This window comes from Carassius carassius, chromosome 34 (genome assembly GCF_963082965.1).
Source record: "Carassius carassius chromosome 34, fCarCar2.1, whole genome shotgun sequence".
In the NCBI taxonomy this organism is placed as follows: domain Eukaryota; kingdom Metazoa; phylum Chordata; class Actinopteri; order Cypriniformes; family Cyprinidae; genus Carassius; species Carassius carassius.
The window spans coordinates 5,971,553-5,988,487 of record NC_081788.1 but is presented as its reverse complement, the minus strand read 5'-3'; the positions used below and the strand labels follow the sequence as shown (position 1 = coordinate 5,988,487).

The 16,935-nt window shown below is 37.6% G+C and overlaps 2 protein-coding genes across 2 annotated transcripts in view; one reads left to right on the top strand and one right to left on the bottom strand.

Annotated features, from left to right (window-relative positions):
• The window catches only part of LOC132115374 (protein dispatched homolog 3-like), a 33,907-nt gene extending 32,727 nt beyond the window's left edge, over window positions 1–1,180 (top strand). The window contains exon 20 of the mRNA XM_059523820.1: window positions 49–1,180. Coding sequence (XP_059379803.1) covers window positions 49–393 — 345 coding nt within the window. The 3' untranslated portion in view covers window positions 394–1,180. The remainder of the gene's footprint in view (window positions 1–48) is intronic.
• A 6,871-nt stretch (window positions 1,181–8,051) lies between these two features.
• LOC132115375 (bone morphogenetic protein 1-like) overlaps window positions 8,052–16,935 on the bottom strand; it is an 82,071-nt gene continuing 73,187 nt past the window's right edge. Inside the window, exons 17-20 of the mRNA XM_059523821.1 lie at window positions 16,498–16,625; window positions 14,866–15,079; window positions 13,624–13,874; window positions 8,052–10,936 (exon numbers count right to left, since the gene is read on the bottom strand). Coding sequence (XP_059379804.1) covers window positions 10,799–10,936; window positions 13,624–13,874; window positions 14,866–15,079; window positions 16,498–16,625 — 731 coding nt within the window. The 3' untranslated portion in view covers window positions 8,052–10,798. The remainder of the gene's footprint in view (window positions 10,937–13,623; window positions 13,875–14,865; window positions 15,080–16,497; window positions 16,626–16,935) is intronic.

Genomic DNA, 16,935 nt, shown 5'->3' with positions numbered 1-16,935 from the left:
AGGTGAATGTTAATATGAGATTTATGTAATTCCCTCTGCTTCTTACAGGAGTCCTCCATCAAACAACAGACACGGACCCTCGATGCAGCCAATCACGTGGGCGTTGCTATAGTTTCCAGTGCCGTCACTACGGTGATTTCAACCATTCCGCTTTTTTTTTGTGTCATCGTGCCTTTCGCCAAGTTCGGTCAGATTGTGGCCATCAACACGGCCATTTCCATCGCCTTCACACTCACCGTCACGAGCGCACTGCTGGCCACGATGGGACCCGCCGACTTCACCCGTCCTCCCAGAGCCGTGCTCAAAGCCACTCTGGTGGTCCTGATCGTGGGGGTCTGTGGAGGTCTGCTGTGGTGGACCGGGTCACAGTTCGCTCCGGACACACTGGTCTGAATCACACATCCTTCACCGACCAGGTGGATTTCAAGTGAGCAACTGTGATTATTTGTACTGTTGAGATGACATATGTGAACTCTTTGGGAAGCAGGTTTGGGAAGTGAAGTATTTGACACATGTGGCACACTGTTAGAAATTAGGAAACCCAGTCTGCATGAAGGTAGCGAGTCCTGACAGACGTGGGAAATGATGTCAGACTCATTTAGGTGAATAACTGCCTGTGCTAGCAAGAATCGCTGTCAGAGAGCTGACTATTCCTCATTGGTTTGTATTTTATTCACAACCTAGACTGAAGTTGGGGACACGAGTGAGCATGTGTCTTATTTTGGTTCAAGTGAGACAAGGTCCTGAAGTCTCAGAAGAGAAAAACATGAATTCTGTGAATTCATCTTGTGTGTGGCAAGACAACACCGAAGGAGAAAGAAAGTGTAAGATGAAGCTACTTGCTCGTCGCCCTTGATGGTAAAGTTTGGTTGAAGTCAACATGAAATGACATTCACAATCCATTTTACTTTTGCAAGTTCCGAGTGAAACAGGATATTAGGAACAAAGGTTTTAGCAAAGCCAATCTCATGAGAAAACATAGCTATTTTACGAGGTGGCGATTTTGTATAAATCAATACAATGTGATCTTTAGAAAAAAAGAAGAAAAAAAAGGGGAAAAAACATGATGGTTCACCCCAAATAAGACCTTCTCTGATAAGTAGATTGTACAAAAAAAAAAAAAAAAAAAGATTGAGCTAATTCTCCATTATGAATGAGATCCGGTTTACCAAAATGTAAAAGAATGTGTGTGTGTGTTTGTGAATATATATATATATATATATATATATATATATATATATATATATATATATATATATATATATATATATATATATATATATATATATATATTAGGGCTAATCTTTAATCTAATTTATTATATGATGTGGTGATTAATTAATCTAATTAATCACACGTCAAATTTGGAGAAATTACTCTGAAAAGATAATTTAAAGTAATTATTGTGCAAAGCATCAAACAGAGATTACAAAAAGTAGGTTCAGTAAGAAATATTCTGTTTGATAAAATGTATTACATATACTCTTTTGGACCATGTGAGTAAATTATGACAGAATTGTCATTTTTGGTTAGGTGAACTATAAATTTAATAATTTATTTTCTTAATTATATGATTATTATTGTGAAAATATTAAATTATTTCTTTAATGAAATAATACTCTAAATAATAAACTAAAACTGCCAGTAGGTGGTGGTAAATGTCTAAATGATTAATTGATTCGTTCAAATGGCTGATGCATTCAGGAGTGAAGTAAATGGTTCTTTGTGAATGGTTCATTGGATCATTAGGCTTATTCGACTTGAAGCGGACCATCACCATCAGACCGATCGGTGTATACATACAGTCGGCATCTAGTCATAGTTGGGGGCGTGGCGAGGGTGGAGTCGGCGTGGGGGAAAACACAGCGAACATCGTGTGTATTTGAATGACAAAAATGCACATATTGAGCGCTCATTCCCAGAGACCCGTAAAACAATTGTAGTCTCTTTTAACTTTAATATTCATATACACTAGTCCATATTGATATTTGATTCATTGTACACCCCTACTGTAGATGTATTCATTCAAAAATAGCCAAATTCCATTGACGTTCTGCTTTATAGAGCAAGTTCCATTTTTGACTGGATTCCGCGATTCGATCCGTGTTGCTGTTACGTATCCTCACGCTTTTTTAAGTGGGTATACGGAAATCCTTGGCCTTTTCTAGTGGACATACGGCATATAAGTTACATGCATATCACGTAGACTACACCTCTTAGCAGACGCATTTTCATGCGAGTTTATGTTCGACATTAGGCTACATAGTTTTGCTTAAGGTAGAATGATATGGCTAATTATTTATGCATGCCATTTTCTGAAACAACCTTACACAGTTTTGATAGCATTAATAATGAACACAATGTTAACGTAGCCTACTGTGATGAAATGCCGACTGCACACATACACATGCTTAGTCTTGGGATTCCACAACTTGATCCTTCCTTGATCATCCTCACAACTTATTGCTTGTAGCCATTTTGTCATCCTTTCCGGATCTGTATGTTTATTAGGAAGGATGTAGAACTTCAATTCATAATTTGTTAGTTTATTGGAGGTACAGAAAACCACACAGCAACTCTTCGGCGTGATTGTCCCATGTATTTCAATTGGCGCCAAGGCAATGTTTTCTTTCTTTCTTTTACGCTCGATGTAATGACGTCATAGGCGATGATGTAATGGCGTCACGTCTATCAAACATTCAAATATATAAAGTCAGTAATCACAACTTAAGTCAGTTAAAAACCTCATAATCATGAAAGGTTTACAATCAAGTTTTGCAACAATGCACCCAAATACAGTAACAGCAATAATGTGCATACAAGGATTTAAGTCTTGTGTGCTGTGTGTCAGTCTGCTTCACGCTGAATCCCGCATGCAGCTCATCGGTTCTCAAATCGAATGCGTGTACTGGTGATCCGAAAACCGATGCAACCGGTTCTTGACTCGAGAACGAGAATCGCTCTAACCGGCACGTGCTGCAATTTAGTATCATCAGCTGCTCTACTCGTGTTCATGTTCTGTTTACTACAAACTCAATTTGTGAATGTGTCATCGTTAACTATAAATACAGTACAGATATTTCATAAATCATCCCTTATTCATATTAAACATAGAGTCTTTAGAGTCTTAAGTATTGTCCAATTTCCCTGAAAACCCCTTTGGCCTATATAATCTAACGTAATCTACAATTTAACAAAAACATTCATCTTTAAAAAAAAATTTAAAATTAAAAAACACTTTCCGATGATTAACAAAATACTTGAAAAATTACATGCATGCGCAGTTTTATCAGTTCTCTGAAAGAAACGGTTTTCGGTTCAGTGTACCGGTGATTCGAAACCCGATGCAACCGGTTCTTGACTCGTTCTGCAGCAGTGGGAGTGTTCGTTCGTCATCTGGCTCGGCTCAGTGTTCATCTTCAGTTCTCTCTTCACAGCAGTTCAGTCAGTGTACTGTTTGAGTAAATAAATTACTCTGGGATATTGGTTTATTCTGACTCAGAGGGAGTGTCAGTCACATTAAAAAAATTAACATTTTAAGTCATTTGTGGATTGATGCTCATTGGAGACGCGAATCGTTTCAAACGATTCAGTTCGATTTGGTGAACTGGTTCAACCGGTTCACTAAGAAGAACTGGTTAAATCGAACGATTCGTTCACGAATCAGACATCACTAATTCAAAGCCAACGTGACTATGGCCAATTTAAAAAAGGGACATGACATTCAGTCAAGTATGGTGACCCATACTCAGAATTCGTACTCTGCATTTAACCCATCCAAAGTGCACACACAGAGCAGTGAACAGCCATTTATGCTGCGGCGCCCGGGGAGCAGTTGGGGGTTCGATGCCTTGCTCAAGGGCAACTAAGTCATGGTATTGCCGGCCCAAGACTCGAACCCACAACCTTAGAGTTAGGAGTCAAACTCTCTAACCACTACACCACAACTTCCCTGTTCAACGTTCATTCAAAACGTGGATTAAGAAATGAAATGCCACTGTGGGTTGCTCAGAGATGAACAGTCTGCTTTGTCTTTATCTTGTGGTTGGCAAAACTGAGCAAAACAGACAACATTGTGTCTAAAATAACACAATATTAACTTCTTAATGAACTGTTGTATAAGATGAGTATCACATTTGCACTCGTGTGATATTGCACTTAGCCTACAGCTCGTGTGATATTTCTTAACTATGTGATGTAAATATGAGAAAAACTTTCTAACATTTTTATGGATATTCTCTAGGTTCCATCACGCAGTAAGTTGTTTCTCTGCCTCATATTAGTCATCAATGGACTGTATGAAATGGCAGATGATCCACATCGGTCTCGGGTGGGGCAAGTGCATTAAATGTGTTTAATGCTTCTAGTGTTCCTGTAGCTTAAGTGGTAGAGTATTGCATAGCAAGCGCAAAGTTGGGAGTTCGAATCCCAGGGAACACATGTTAGCTTGAATGCAATATAAGTCACTTTTAAGCGTCTGCTTAATTGGTATATTTTAAATTACCAGCCCTAGTATATATGTAATGACATGTCATTTTATCCATCATGGTTTGATAGGTTGGTAAAAACTCAGGTTCACTGTCCAGATTATTTTAATGTATCAGACTGAACAATTTTTAAAAACCTGTTATCTACAGTACAAGAGTAAAACAAAACTAATTTACAAAATGCCTATTGTTTAACATTAACCAGTAGTCCACACAGCCTTGGTTACAGATGAAAAGTGAAAGACAGGAATTTGTGTTATCAATTACATAGTTTTACTTAATAAAATAAAACTGAAATAAAAAAGTATTGCATAATAAAACTTAAACGGTTTCATTGGCAACTCACTGAAAATGTGGAAGTACAAAAATTACAAAAAACTAAACAAAAATTAAAACTAAATGAAAAAGGAACAAATAAAACTGACAAAATATCAAAATGATTAAAATGTTAAAAACTTAAAAGTATAAAAATACAATATTCAAAATATTAATAAATACTATAATAGTGTATATAACACTATTATATTAATACCAAAAATAACAATACTTAACACTTGGATTTATTTTGTTACAGTTTTTCTCAATCACTTTGGTACATTTCTCGAATCATTCTTGAGATTTGCAAAACAGTAAGTGCATTTCTCAGAACAACTCGTACAAATAGCAAAACACAATGGATTACCTGCAAAAGCCAGTCTCCTGCTCAAAATCCTTAGTTCATCTCTCAAAAATAAATATCTGTGTCAATGAACATGTCAGTGCCATCAGAATGACAAGTCCTTGTGTCATAGTTTACGGATAAGACAGTCAAATTGCTTAGTCATGTTGTCAATATAACAGTAGCAGTGTACTCTGGAGCGATGCTTTTGGATGACAGTTACTGTATTGAACAGTATGCCATATGCTTATGTATGCCATATATCCATTTCAAAAGTACACATTTACACATTACTGTATGTGGGATATTGATTTGAAAGAGACTGGATAGAATTCACAGTTACACTTTTACAGTACTAATGGTCTGACCCAAAAAAAAAAAAAAAAAAAAAAAAAAAATCCTTTACAATGTTTTTGTGATATAGAAAAGGAAAAGAAATATGGGCACAAAGATGAAAATAAGTCAATTTTCAGAATTTGTAACTCTTGTGTTGTCCTCTGTCTATACAGTATATGCTTTCCAACTGAAGACTCATGAGATGAACCTTTGAGCTATTTCAGAGAAATGGCTTATCATTGGTTTATCATCAACATTCTCTTCATTAGTAAAGATTCACTTGCACAATTCATGCCAGATTTACAAAAAGTCTAATAATAATGTGTAAAAATAAAAAGTGTGCTTGGCAGTTTACGACAACTAGATGAACCATTTTGCTTTGAATGACTTATACGATGAACTAAAGACTAGATGTTTTGAGGGGTAAGACGATTGCACAGAAAACTGTATAATACATTTTGAGCGACATGACATTAGCAACTGATAATGTTGGAAACCGCAGATAAATGTGCATAATCAATTGCATGAATGTACAAAAGCAATTGCAACTTGTTCAAAAGAATGAGGAACTGGTTTTATGATATGTGTAAATGACTAGTTGATGTGGAGTTTGTACAAGTAGTTTTGAGAATTTCATTTCTGTTTTGAAAAATGCACCAAAGTGACTGAGAAAAACTGTAATTTGATCTCATGAGACAACAATTTTACATTTTGGTGAATTGGTGTCGAATTTGTTGAGTTTGATTTGTATGAAAATATGTCATATTTAAAAAAAAAAAAAAACATGAAGGTCCACCCCTAACCTTACCTTCAGAGGAACATAATATGAAAACTTATGTATGAGACAATTCTAGAAATGTGTTAAAACAAAAAATAATCACAAATTGCCATGAGAATGTGTTCTTTGTAATAACGTTCAAAAAGACCAGAAACTAGAAAAATGGGATCTATTTCTGAGTTCATGTTGACTTTAAGGAACACCAAATCCAACATTTTTCTGCATTAGTGTAAGAGGTTACTGTGCATTGTTTTGTTTTAGTCTAAGACCGATTAAGATGGTTGCCGTATACATAGTAAAAAGAGATGTATTTTTTATTTATTTTTGCCTGTGAAATGTTAAGGTTATTGTCTGGACTTTTATAAGATAAAAGTGTAAAAATCATGGTGAATTCCATGCTGGCTTTTGTAAGATTCTAATGACAGGTGTGTGATGTGGTTTGTTAAGATTCCCAGTGAAACCACTGTTTACATTCATGTTTCTTCACACCAAACGGATCCACTTAACCTAAAGTGTCTTTATCTTTTTTGACTGGTGCCAGTTATGTCTTTCAAATCATATATATACACAAAAAAGATCACAGACGACCTTCACTCAGCTTGATCATTTTGACCCTTTCACCAGCAGTCTGGAAATAATGAAGCACTTCAGCAGCAATCCACTTTTAGCCATTGAAAAACGCTGTTCTCCTAAAAGCTCTCCGCTGCACTCTGATGCCCTCTGCATGCAGGAATTCAGCTCACCTTCACAGCTCGGGATGGTTTTCTCTGATATTCATGTTAAGGACTGACTGGAAATAATTTAGAGAAATATTCACACAGTTACACAGAATACATGCTGGCATCAGTGGGTGAATCTCACAGAGAAATGTAAAGATCATATTTCACCTCCAAAATAAATAAAAATAAATCATCTTTATGTGCTATGCATCAAAATTTGTATTTATTTTTTGTCACCCAAATTCTCTACAAAATATGATTTAAAGGTGATTTCAATTTTACTTCAATATGATGACAAATTTGTAATTAATATATGACATTAATATGTTCACAATATATATGCCACTGATAATGAATGGGTTGTTGGTTAAATGTGCTTTATTATCCTCATGCAAAACATATTATCACATTTGATCCTGTCAGTTTTGGGGTTAAATATGTCCCTGGCATTTCTTAACAGTTTTAGTAAGATTCACCCAAAAATGTCTCATGAATGAGCTAACATGATTATTTATGGGTATATCATAGGTAAAATATCATATTCACATTACAACAATTAAATCAAAAGCTCAAAGATTTAGACTTCAATTTAAAATCAACAATCATCATAATAGTTGTCCACTACATTTGGACTATTTATTGTGCACATTATCATTGGTAAGAGTTTTCTAAGCAACTTAAAACTTAACTTACTTGACTTTCCCATCAATTCTGCTTAATATTTAATGTTGGAAATGGTAGATAGGCATTAATAATGCACTGTGGTGACCATTCATAATTGATGATCTGTTATATAGCAAATTCAATAATGATATATGGTTTATTTAGAAATCCACAGTCATCAAGAAGAGCAGGAGAGACAAACTACATCCTCAATCTGAGCTCAAGACCTTGAAACCGTCAGAAAAATAATGGAACGCTTTTAAAACATGTAGGACTTTTTCTTAGAGTTGACAAAACACCAGTTATATCAGGAAAAAATCATTGAAAGCATTCAAAATTACAATATAGAGCACTTAGCCTTGTGTTTTCCTTCCATTTGCTCTTACATAGTGTTAATTACTGAAACTTAATTGGTATATTTGAGCTTTAATTCAATTAATCAAATGGTCAGTCCATAATTCCTGAGTCTACAAGACAAAATGTGACATGAAGCATTTCAAAATGAAAATAACATTTTATGAAATAGATGCACTTGTTAACACTATGTGCAATACATAGGTGAAAATTAGCTATACAATATAAATAAATTGCATCTTTTGTCTGCAATTACACATAGCCTTAGTTCTCATCAAGTTATCTATGGTTTAGTGTACTTTGAATACATTAATACATATTTACATACATACATATGATAAAATGCATAAACATGTACCAAGTCTTGCGTGGGAAGGCCGGTCAGGGTGAATAAATCAAGCATACACTATTATGCTGAGGTAACATTTCAAAAATGTGCTAAAACAGATCATTTGAATTCCACATTTGCCCACAAAACACTATTTCTAACAAGAAATAACCTGGGCATCAAAAACATTAATAATGCTTAGGAGGATGTGCTTTGATTAGCTAAATGTACAAGTGCTCCACTACTCTAAAAGCTATGCTAAGTAGCATATTCAATAAAGAGATGCTAAATTGGGTATGGACTTTCTCTTAGACACACAAAATAAAACCCATTTGAAGAACTAGGATAGAAGTTAGTTAATCTTGAGCATTAGGGTAAGCTTGCAAGAACTTTTATCAAGCAACTTGTTTGGTCACAGCACATGTGGCTTGAAGGTTCAGATGGAAGGCATTGCAGAAACGTCTAAAACCTTTTAAAACCCCAAAATGTGTCATTTGCCTGCCTGGATTTCAAACAGTAACCAAGTCCTGCAACAATTAAAATCTAGCTTCTTGAAATGATTCAGTGGGTAACAACAATCAGATATCCTGAACCTGAGATTTAAAAGAGCTTTAGGTAAATCCACAAAGGCAAACAGGTGTGAAATGATATCATATGATGAATAGAGCAGTTGAAACAGGAGACAGTCAACAGCCTTTGAAGGAGTTCTGCACAAGCCAGAAAGAGAGAGAGAGAGGTAGGGAGCAGCAATGCAGACTGCATACTTCACAGGGATGATCCAGGAAATGGAGTGCGCAAACACTTCAGATCAAACGAGCAGCCCTGGGGATAACACTATTCAGAACTATTCCACACAGATTTGACATCAAACATCCTCTTTTCCCAAATGACATTGCACATCAATGGAGAAAGAGCGATTTCAAGTGACCGCAATGACTGGGGCGCAGGGCTCATTTGAAAGAGCACCATCCCAACACTCTCCCACATGGTGAGGTACGTTATTGTTACAAATTAAAAAAATTAACAGTTTCCCCATAGTCAGCGGTGTAAGAGCAACATCTATCTAGCAATAGGCCATCGGAGGACTGCTGTTAACTCATAATTGTATTGGGTGTAGAGACAACAGATCAACAGAGTAGAAACCATATGTAATCTGATCTGAATTAAAATGCAACACTATAGTTTGTTCAATAGGTGTCATGTCTTGGAGTAAATGATGACTCTTTGACTGAACTTAATCTTTAAGTTCATAGGTCATGTCTAATTACATTTTTTGATGATGTCTATCCTGACTATGGTCCACACAAACAGCTATCATATGATGATGCTAATTTTGAAAGCAACTGTTGGTCATGTACTGTGAGGAAAGAGCCTGAAAAAAATGGAAAATAAGATAAAAAAAACAGCGGTGGGATGACCGGACACAAGAGGGCCCACCAATTTTCATGCGATTGTGCCTAATTTGTTCATGATTGGCGAAGCACAGAGTGAGTGTTAAGAGGACAGCAGCAAATTAACAGGACCTTGAAAGCGTGTGTGCTTAAACTAACGAAAACTAAATATTTTCAATCATATCATCCTGTTTTTATGCAAAAGCAATTAACAGCCATCAGACATGGGCCACATTTTGTTTATTAGTCTTTTAATATGATAACTGATTTTGAAAAACCTTCTTGAGAGAGTGATAATTTCAGGCGGGGAACCGTCTGGATTACTGGCCAAGAAAAAAACGAGTAATTACAAATGCTGGTGCCATTACGTCCACATTTCCTTCTAGCTGTACCACTTGCATCTCTTTGACATACAGTGTCATTTGCTCAAGTAATGACAAAGAAACTGGCCCACAATGGCCAAGGAGACTCTTTATGAACAAGCAATGGCAATAATGTCAAGAAGAGACAGTTGTTTCCCCACAGTGTATTGGTAAATCTTACGTTTCAAGGTTGGAAAACATGCGAGGGACATCATCGTCAATGCCCTTGCTTCACTCATTTCTCACTTCCTCTATCCCACTGTTGCACAGATGACTGGTTTGGTGAGTTTGGTTGACTGCTCGGTTCTCCTGCAGGAATTCCTCAGTGTATTTGTGTTTTTCAATGCACTCTCGGCTCATGAAAGGTGAAAAAAGGAGGGGGTTCCAGTATCCGATCAGCTACACCCACCCTTCCCACATTTGATTTCACCCCTATATTGGTATCCAGCAACTGAATACACCCCCCCCCCCTCCACATCTTGCCCTGAAAGTAATAATTAAAAAAAGGTAAAAACAAGGTCTACTGCGGAATGGCTTTACTCCTCACAGTCAGTAGGGGATGCCTGTGAACTACTGAGGTGTGTTTGGCGTTCTTGCGACTGGTCCGTTGAAGTCTGGGTGTTCTTGGCGGCTGGGGGGCTCTGAGCGATGGGCGGGGCCCTCCCCTTGGGGCCCTTTCGCTTCCCCCTAGGCCCTGCACGGCCCCTCCTGGCCACTAGGGGTCACTTCTTACGGGAGTGGAGTGTATCCTGAAACTTGGTGCTGGTGTAACGCACATGGAAGCCCTTCTTATTGATGGTGTCGTCTGAGCGGAATTTGATGACGATGGAGTCACCGGCGGAGTACATCTCTTCTGGAGGCTGAAAACACAAAGATGGAGGCAGATGTGAGCACATTGGATGGAACTAATCCCCTTTCATCACATCAAACCAACAATGGTTGAAATTTTAGTGCAGTGGTTCCCAATCCTGGTCCTGGAGAACCCCCAACACTGCATGTTTTTGGTGTCTCTCTTATCTGACACACACATTTGAGGTCTTGGAGTCTTCACTAATGAGCTGATGAATTGAATCAGGTGTGTTTGAATAGGGAGACATCTAAAATGAGCAGTATTGGGGGTTCTCTAGGACCAGGATTGGGAACCACTGTTTTTGTGCACTTCAGTGTCTCGATCAGGGGGGTCCAAACCTGTTCCTTGAGGGTCCTGCAGAGTTTAGCTCCAACCCTAATTTAACTCACCTGAACCAGCTAATCAAGGTTTTCAGGCTCGCTAAAACTTCCAGGCAAGTGTGTTGGAGCTGGGTGGAGCTTAAATCTGTAGGACGGTGGCCCTCCAGGAGTAGGATTGGACACCCCTGGTGTAGAGTGAGTCAACACTGAGTTAACAGGAGTCCAAAAGACCACAAGCCGGAACTCAAGTTCGGCCATCATCATTGTTTTCATTTTGTCATGCACTTCCTAGCTATGACGTGCATGTTTCTGCATGATTTTGCTTTTAGAATGACTTATCCACTGTTGTTTAGAGTATGATGCCCAGTTTTTCTCTGCAACCATCTCAGTCAGCAAGGGTATCACACCTATGCTTAATGGGGTAAATCTGATGGGATAAATTGCATCTGAAGGACACTTCAGAGCTTGAACAATCATGGCCACCATAATGAAGGATTTCTCCAAACTGAAGTGCTCAGAACTGGTCACTTCAAAGGTCCCTTGAGAATGAAGTATTACAAAAGATACAACTAAAGGACACTACGCTCCCAATATTCCCATTTACGCAGGTTGACTGTGCAACAACAGCACCTCCTTAATTGACTTTGCAAGTCAACGTAGAAGTGTGTTCTGAAGAATAGCCTTTTGGTCCCCTACACCCTTCAAAGCTCCTACTCTAGAGGGTAAAGTGTACAAAGGGATTAGGGCTATCTGGATGAGCCTTTCAGAATGGAAAGTTGTGCATTTAGTTGTGAAATTTAAAAGTTGTGTATTCCAGACTTAATTATTGTATTTCACCTTAGAGTTCTAAAGTACTACAACACAACGTGACATAGTACCAAAAACTGTACCAAAAATCAGGCATGAAAATTAAGCTTCTATATAGAACAATTAAATACAGCAAAACATATACGGCAATAGTTTGTGTACTGAAAAGCAATAACATTAGTTCCGTGTAATTAAAATGAACTAATTCATCCAATATTTGTGCTACCCAGAGTAGAGTCTTTAGCTTAGCAACATGCTTACATGCTTAGGAACCATGAGTTCTAGTTTATATTTTGTGGGCTATTTTATTGGATGTTTCCAGAGTACACCTCAGTTTTGATTCGAATGCTTAGTATACACACTGAAACACAAATATTATGGACTCCATTTGATAACGTGCAAACACAGGCAACAGACACATGCGCACTGGAAAGTTTCCAGTGTATGTGCTATTTCTCTGACCAATTAAAGTATCTTTGCATTCATTCAAAACTAGAGTGTGTTCTTTTTTGATTATGAAACACAGGCTGGGTAAATGTCACCACCCAGTATCTCTGTACTATGCTGATGATAAAATGTACATTGTGCATACTGTATGCATACTCTAGTGTTTGTGTCAAAAAGCATGTACACATTAAGCTTTATAATGTAGCTGCCTATTTGTAGACAGTGAAAAGTGCCTATAGGGCTTCACATAAGAACCTAAGCCTCAAAGCATTTGATATGGTTTCAGAGTGGTTTCCATTGTGCAGTGGCTCTTTTCTGACCAAGCTTAAATGGGTTATTTTGGGCTGCGACAGTCCAATGTGGCAGCACACTTAAGCTCATGTTGCTCGAGGGACATATTCCCTGCTGTTAGTAAATTGTCAGTTGCTTTGGATTAAAAGCATGCTCTAAATGGCAAGCTACCAAAATTTGATTGTGAAAAATGCGCACCGTCTAACATCCTCTTGGTTCAATTTAAACAAATCTCTCTGTCAATAAGCAGGTTGCGTCCAATGCCACTGGCAGTTTAAGAATATCCTCTGATATACCTTGTCTAAACTCTGCATCAGCCATTCTCATTGAACTGAAGAAATTGTAATAATTCTGTTCTGAGACCTATAGAGCTGATCTAATTTACGCACATACTGACAGCCTGAGGTTTGTTCTTATGTGTCACTCAAGCATGTACTCTACTGTATGTATGTGATCAATTTTTATATGTGAATAAAATCTTAAATAAAATCTGGTGAATAATCAAGTAACTGTTTCTTTAGAAAACTTGGATTAATCCACTTGATTCATACGGATGACTTTTACGATCTCTTTATGAACTTTCTGGAGCGTCAACATTTTGGTGGAACTGACTTTGAATGGAAGGACAGAAATCACTCATGATATTGTAATCTAGGTTTCAAAGATGATGCATGTCTTATGGGTTTGAAATGACATGAGGGTGAATAATTGATGACTAAACAAAATTTTTCGGTGAACTATACCTATAAAGATCACTTTTAAAACAAGCTTTACAACAACTTTTAACATGAAATGCATGATTTTATTCAGCAAATCTAAATCTGTGCTTTACCCCTGATCCACAGTAGCGGCCTAGTCTGGGTGATTTGGTGTCCGCCCCATCAAACAGCTCCATGTAATCATAGCCACAGTCGGCCTCCTCCTCGATCTCGAAGGTCTGGAAGATGAGCTCCACGCCGTAGCCCTTCTCTGCTGTGATCACCCACTGACAGTCTGACGCCCCGGGGTAGTTATTATCACCAAACTGGGCATGAGAGTAGAGGTCTTTAGTTTTCACCTCTGCTTTCAGACGGCCTCCGCACTCTGGAGAAGAGAAGAAAATGGAAACGTGAGAAAGTAATTCACCGGTGAATTCAGCATCTCAGCATATCACTGCAAGTCAATAGTCTCTTATAGCCAGAAGTGTGACTGAGACTAGCACTCACTGATTTAAACATCAGAGTTGCTGTAGCTTGCAATTTTGTTGCAATATTATGCTAAAAATACATGCTATACCTTTGGGATTCACAAACTTTTAAATTTACTGATTTAAATATTAGTTCACCCTAAATTTTAGTAAAAAAAATTCTACAATTTTACAAGACATCCACATGTTCACAGTTCTCTAATATTGGCTATTAGTCACAATTGGGTATAAGGTATTGGGTCAACCTGGGATCGAATCCGCCTTTTGGAGAACTTTTTTCTCCCTTTTCAAATTTCAAATCACATCAGAAAAGTATTTATTTCCATTGAAAATTAAGAATATCATCAAAGAGTTGAAAATAAAGTATCGGGTAGGGTTAGGATTGGTTTGGGGAGGGCTTTATTGTCCCAATAAGGTGGCATCCATTTATTAATTTGAATTCAAATTTACACTCAATAAGTAAATAATACATATTGTTTTACAATGTACTACAATATTGAGGTGCAGATAATTGCCACTATTTGCAATTAGTAAAATTTTACCAGTGTAAATAGAATCTATAACTATAACCATATATTAAATATATACTGAATATGAAATATGATTTATTATTTTTTTTAATCTGAACTGGTTTATATAACCATCATAAACCATTCAAGATATAATAATTGTCATTATTTATTGAACTTTGGTGTTATAATCAAAAAGCAATAAGTCATTTGAACCATGTGCATTAGGGACTTTACCATGGCCTGTTGTTAATGACACAAAGTGGAGCACTGCATGGTCTCTTATAGCTTATTGATTTATTAGTTTGTATTATATGAGACTACATGTAATTCCAGTATTTAGTGGTACTGTACATTTAATTCAGATGGATTTGCTCACCTGCAGTATGGGAAGCCTCAAAGCCTTTCTTCTGCACGGAGTTATCAGAGAAGAAGCGGATGAACATCTTGTTGCTGGTGGATATGATTGGTTGAGGTTTCTTGGTGCCGCAGTACCGTCCGAGGCTTGGTGCTTTCCCATCCCGACCATCGTAAATCTCAATGTGGTCATAAGCACATTCCAGATGAGGCTCCATGTCAATTTCATTAAAAGCCTGAAATATACAGTTTATATACAGACACTCAGTATACCATTATAATGAACAGGGAAACAAGACTTCTTATGAAATGGGACAGCTATCTTCTAAGTGGCCGATCAGAAATGTGTTTTTGGGTTTAAAAACATGAGACAGAGTGACGTGGAATGTCTAGAGACGTTTTTAAAACGTCTGAAATGCTGTGTTTTTTTTTTCAGGATTGTGCATCAAACATGTCCATTCAGTGCATGTTCAGATAGAAAAACAATGGAAAAGCAGCAAAGTGGAAGGCAAAAACTAAAGGGCCATTCACACAGAACTTGTTGTCGCATTTTATTTACTCACCCTTAACTTGTTCCAAACCTGTATGTTTTCTTTCTTCTGTTGAGCACACACACAAAAAGACATTTTGAAGTATGTTGGTAAGCAAACCAAACAGTGGACGTTATTCACTGACTTCCATATTATGAAATACTTCCATATTATGAAATACTGTGGAAGTCAATGGCTAGCGTCAACTGTTTGCTTATCAATATTCTTCAAAAAATCTTCTTTTGTGCTCAACAGAAGAAAGAAATCATACAGGTTTGGAACGACTTGAGAGGAGTAAATGATGACAGAATTTCCATTTTGGGTGAACTATCCCTTTAAATTCTGCCTATGTAGGCAAAACAGAGCAATAGTGCTATCAGGACGAATCTAGTGATTATCGATTCTATATGTTGAGAAAGACATATTTGTACACAAACATGTACACAATTTTTAATTCATTGCTCTTCTGGAGTCAAATGTATGCTATATTGTATAAATGTGCTGAACAACCCAATTTCCTACATACAGTATCTGTTAGGGTGGCCGTTCGTGCCATTTTCGCAGGACACTTCCTGGCCAGGATTTTCTATATTGCCTAAAATATCCACGTTTTGGCTTTGGTTTCCTGTTTACATACTTAATGACAGTAATGACCAATAACCTGCAGACTTTGTACGTAAATCGACCAATCGTGGTGCGTGAAAAGGTGGGATCTACAGAGAACGGTCAAAGCGATGCAAATACGTGTACATTTTAGTGTCGGACTGGAAAGCAGCATTGAGCTGACTGATCGGTGTATGAAATCGAAGTAACGTGAGCGATTCAAAAGCACAAGAAGCCATAGGTCTGTGCAGCGCAAACAAAGCCAAAACATGGATATTTTAGGCAATATAGAAATCCTGGCCAGGACGTGTCCTGCGAAAATGGCATGAATGGCCACCCTAGTGCCTGTGCTAGTTTCATGTCTCATACCAATGTAACATGTAATAAGTGAATAATGTACAGTCAGCTGGTCTTTCTAAATAACCGTTTCAGGGTGACACAAGGTCCTCCTGCTTCACTCTGGGCTGTACATTACCCAACTATGGTAAATAAGGATGGAGAGAGGTTGTACTATTACATACTATTTTGATCCGATGTCCCGGGGTGGTGGAGAGGGCCCAGGTGCAGGCCTTCTTACTGGGGTATTTATCTGGCCAGTTAGGGCTGGTGATGGTCCCACTCACGCTGTTCACAACGTGATCGCAGCCGGCTGCAAGAGATACCGATAATGTGACGTCTAACAATCGAATACACACACAAACAGCCTCATCCTATGCTCATCAAATGAGTAACTTTCAAACTCCAGACAACGAGAATCAGTGCTGTTTTTGTCACGCAGATCCATGCATTTTTTAACCTTCTCAGACAACATTTTCTTTTTTTCCTCCCAATCACTGCCACTCTCTTTCTATTCCTGCCTGCAAGAGGAACGAGTCCTCTAAAAATATCCAGACGCTAGTTAGTGTCAGTGAGCTGAAATCGATGGTGAAGGTTTCTGAGCAGTCATGCATTAATAAGGA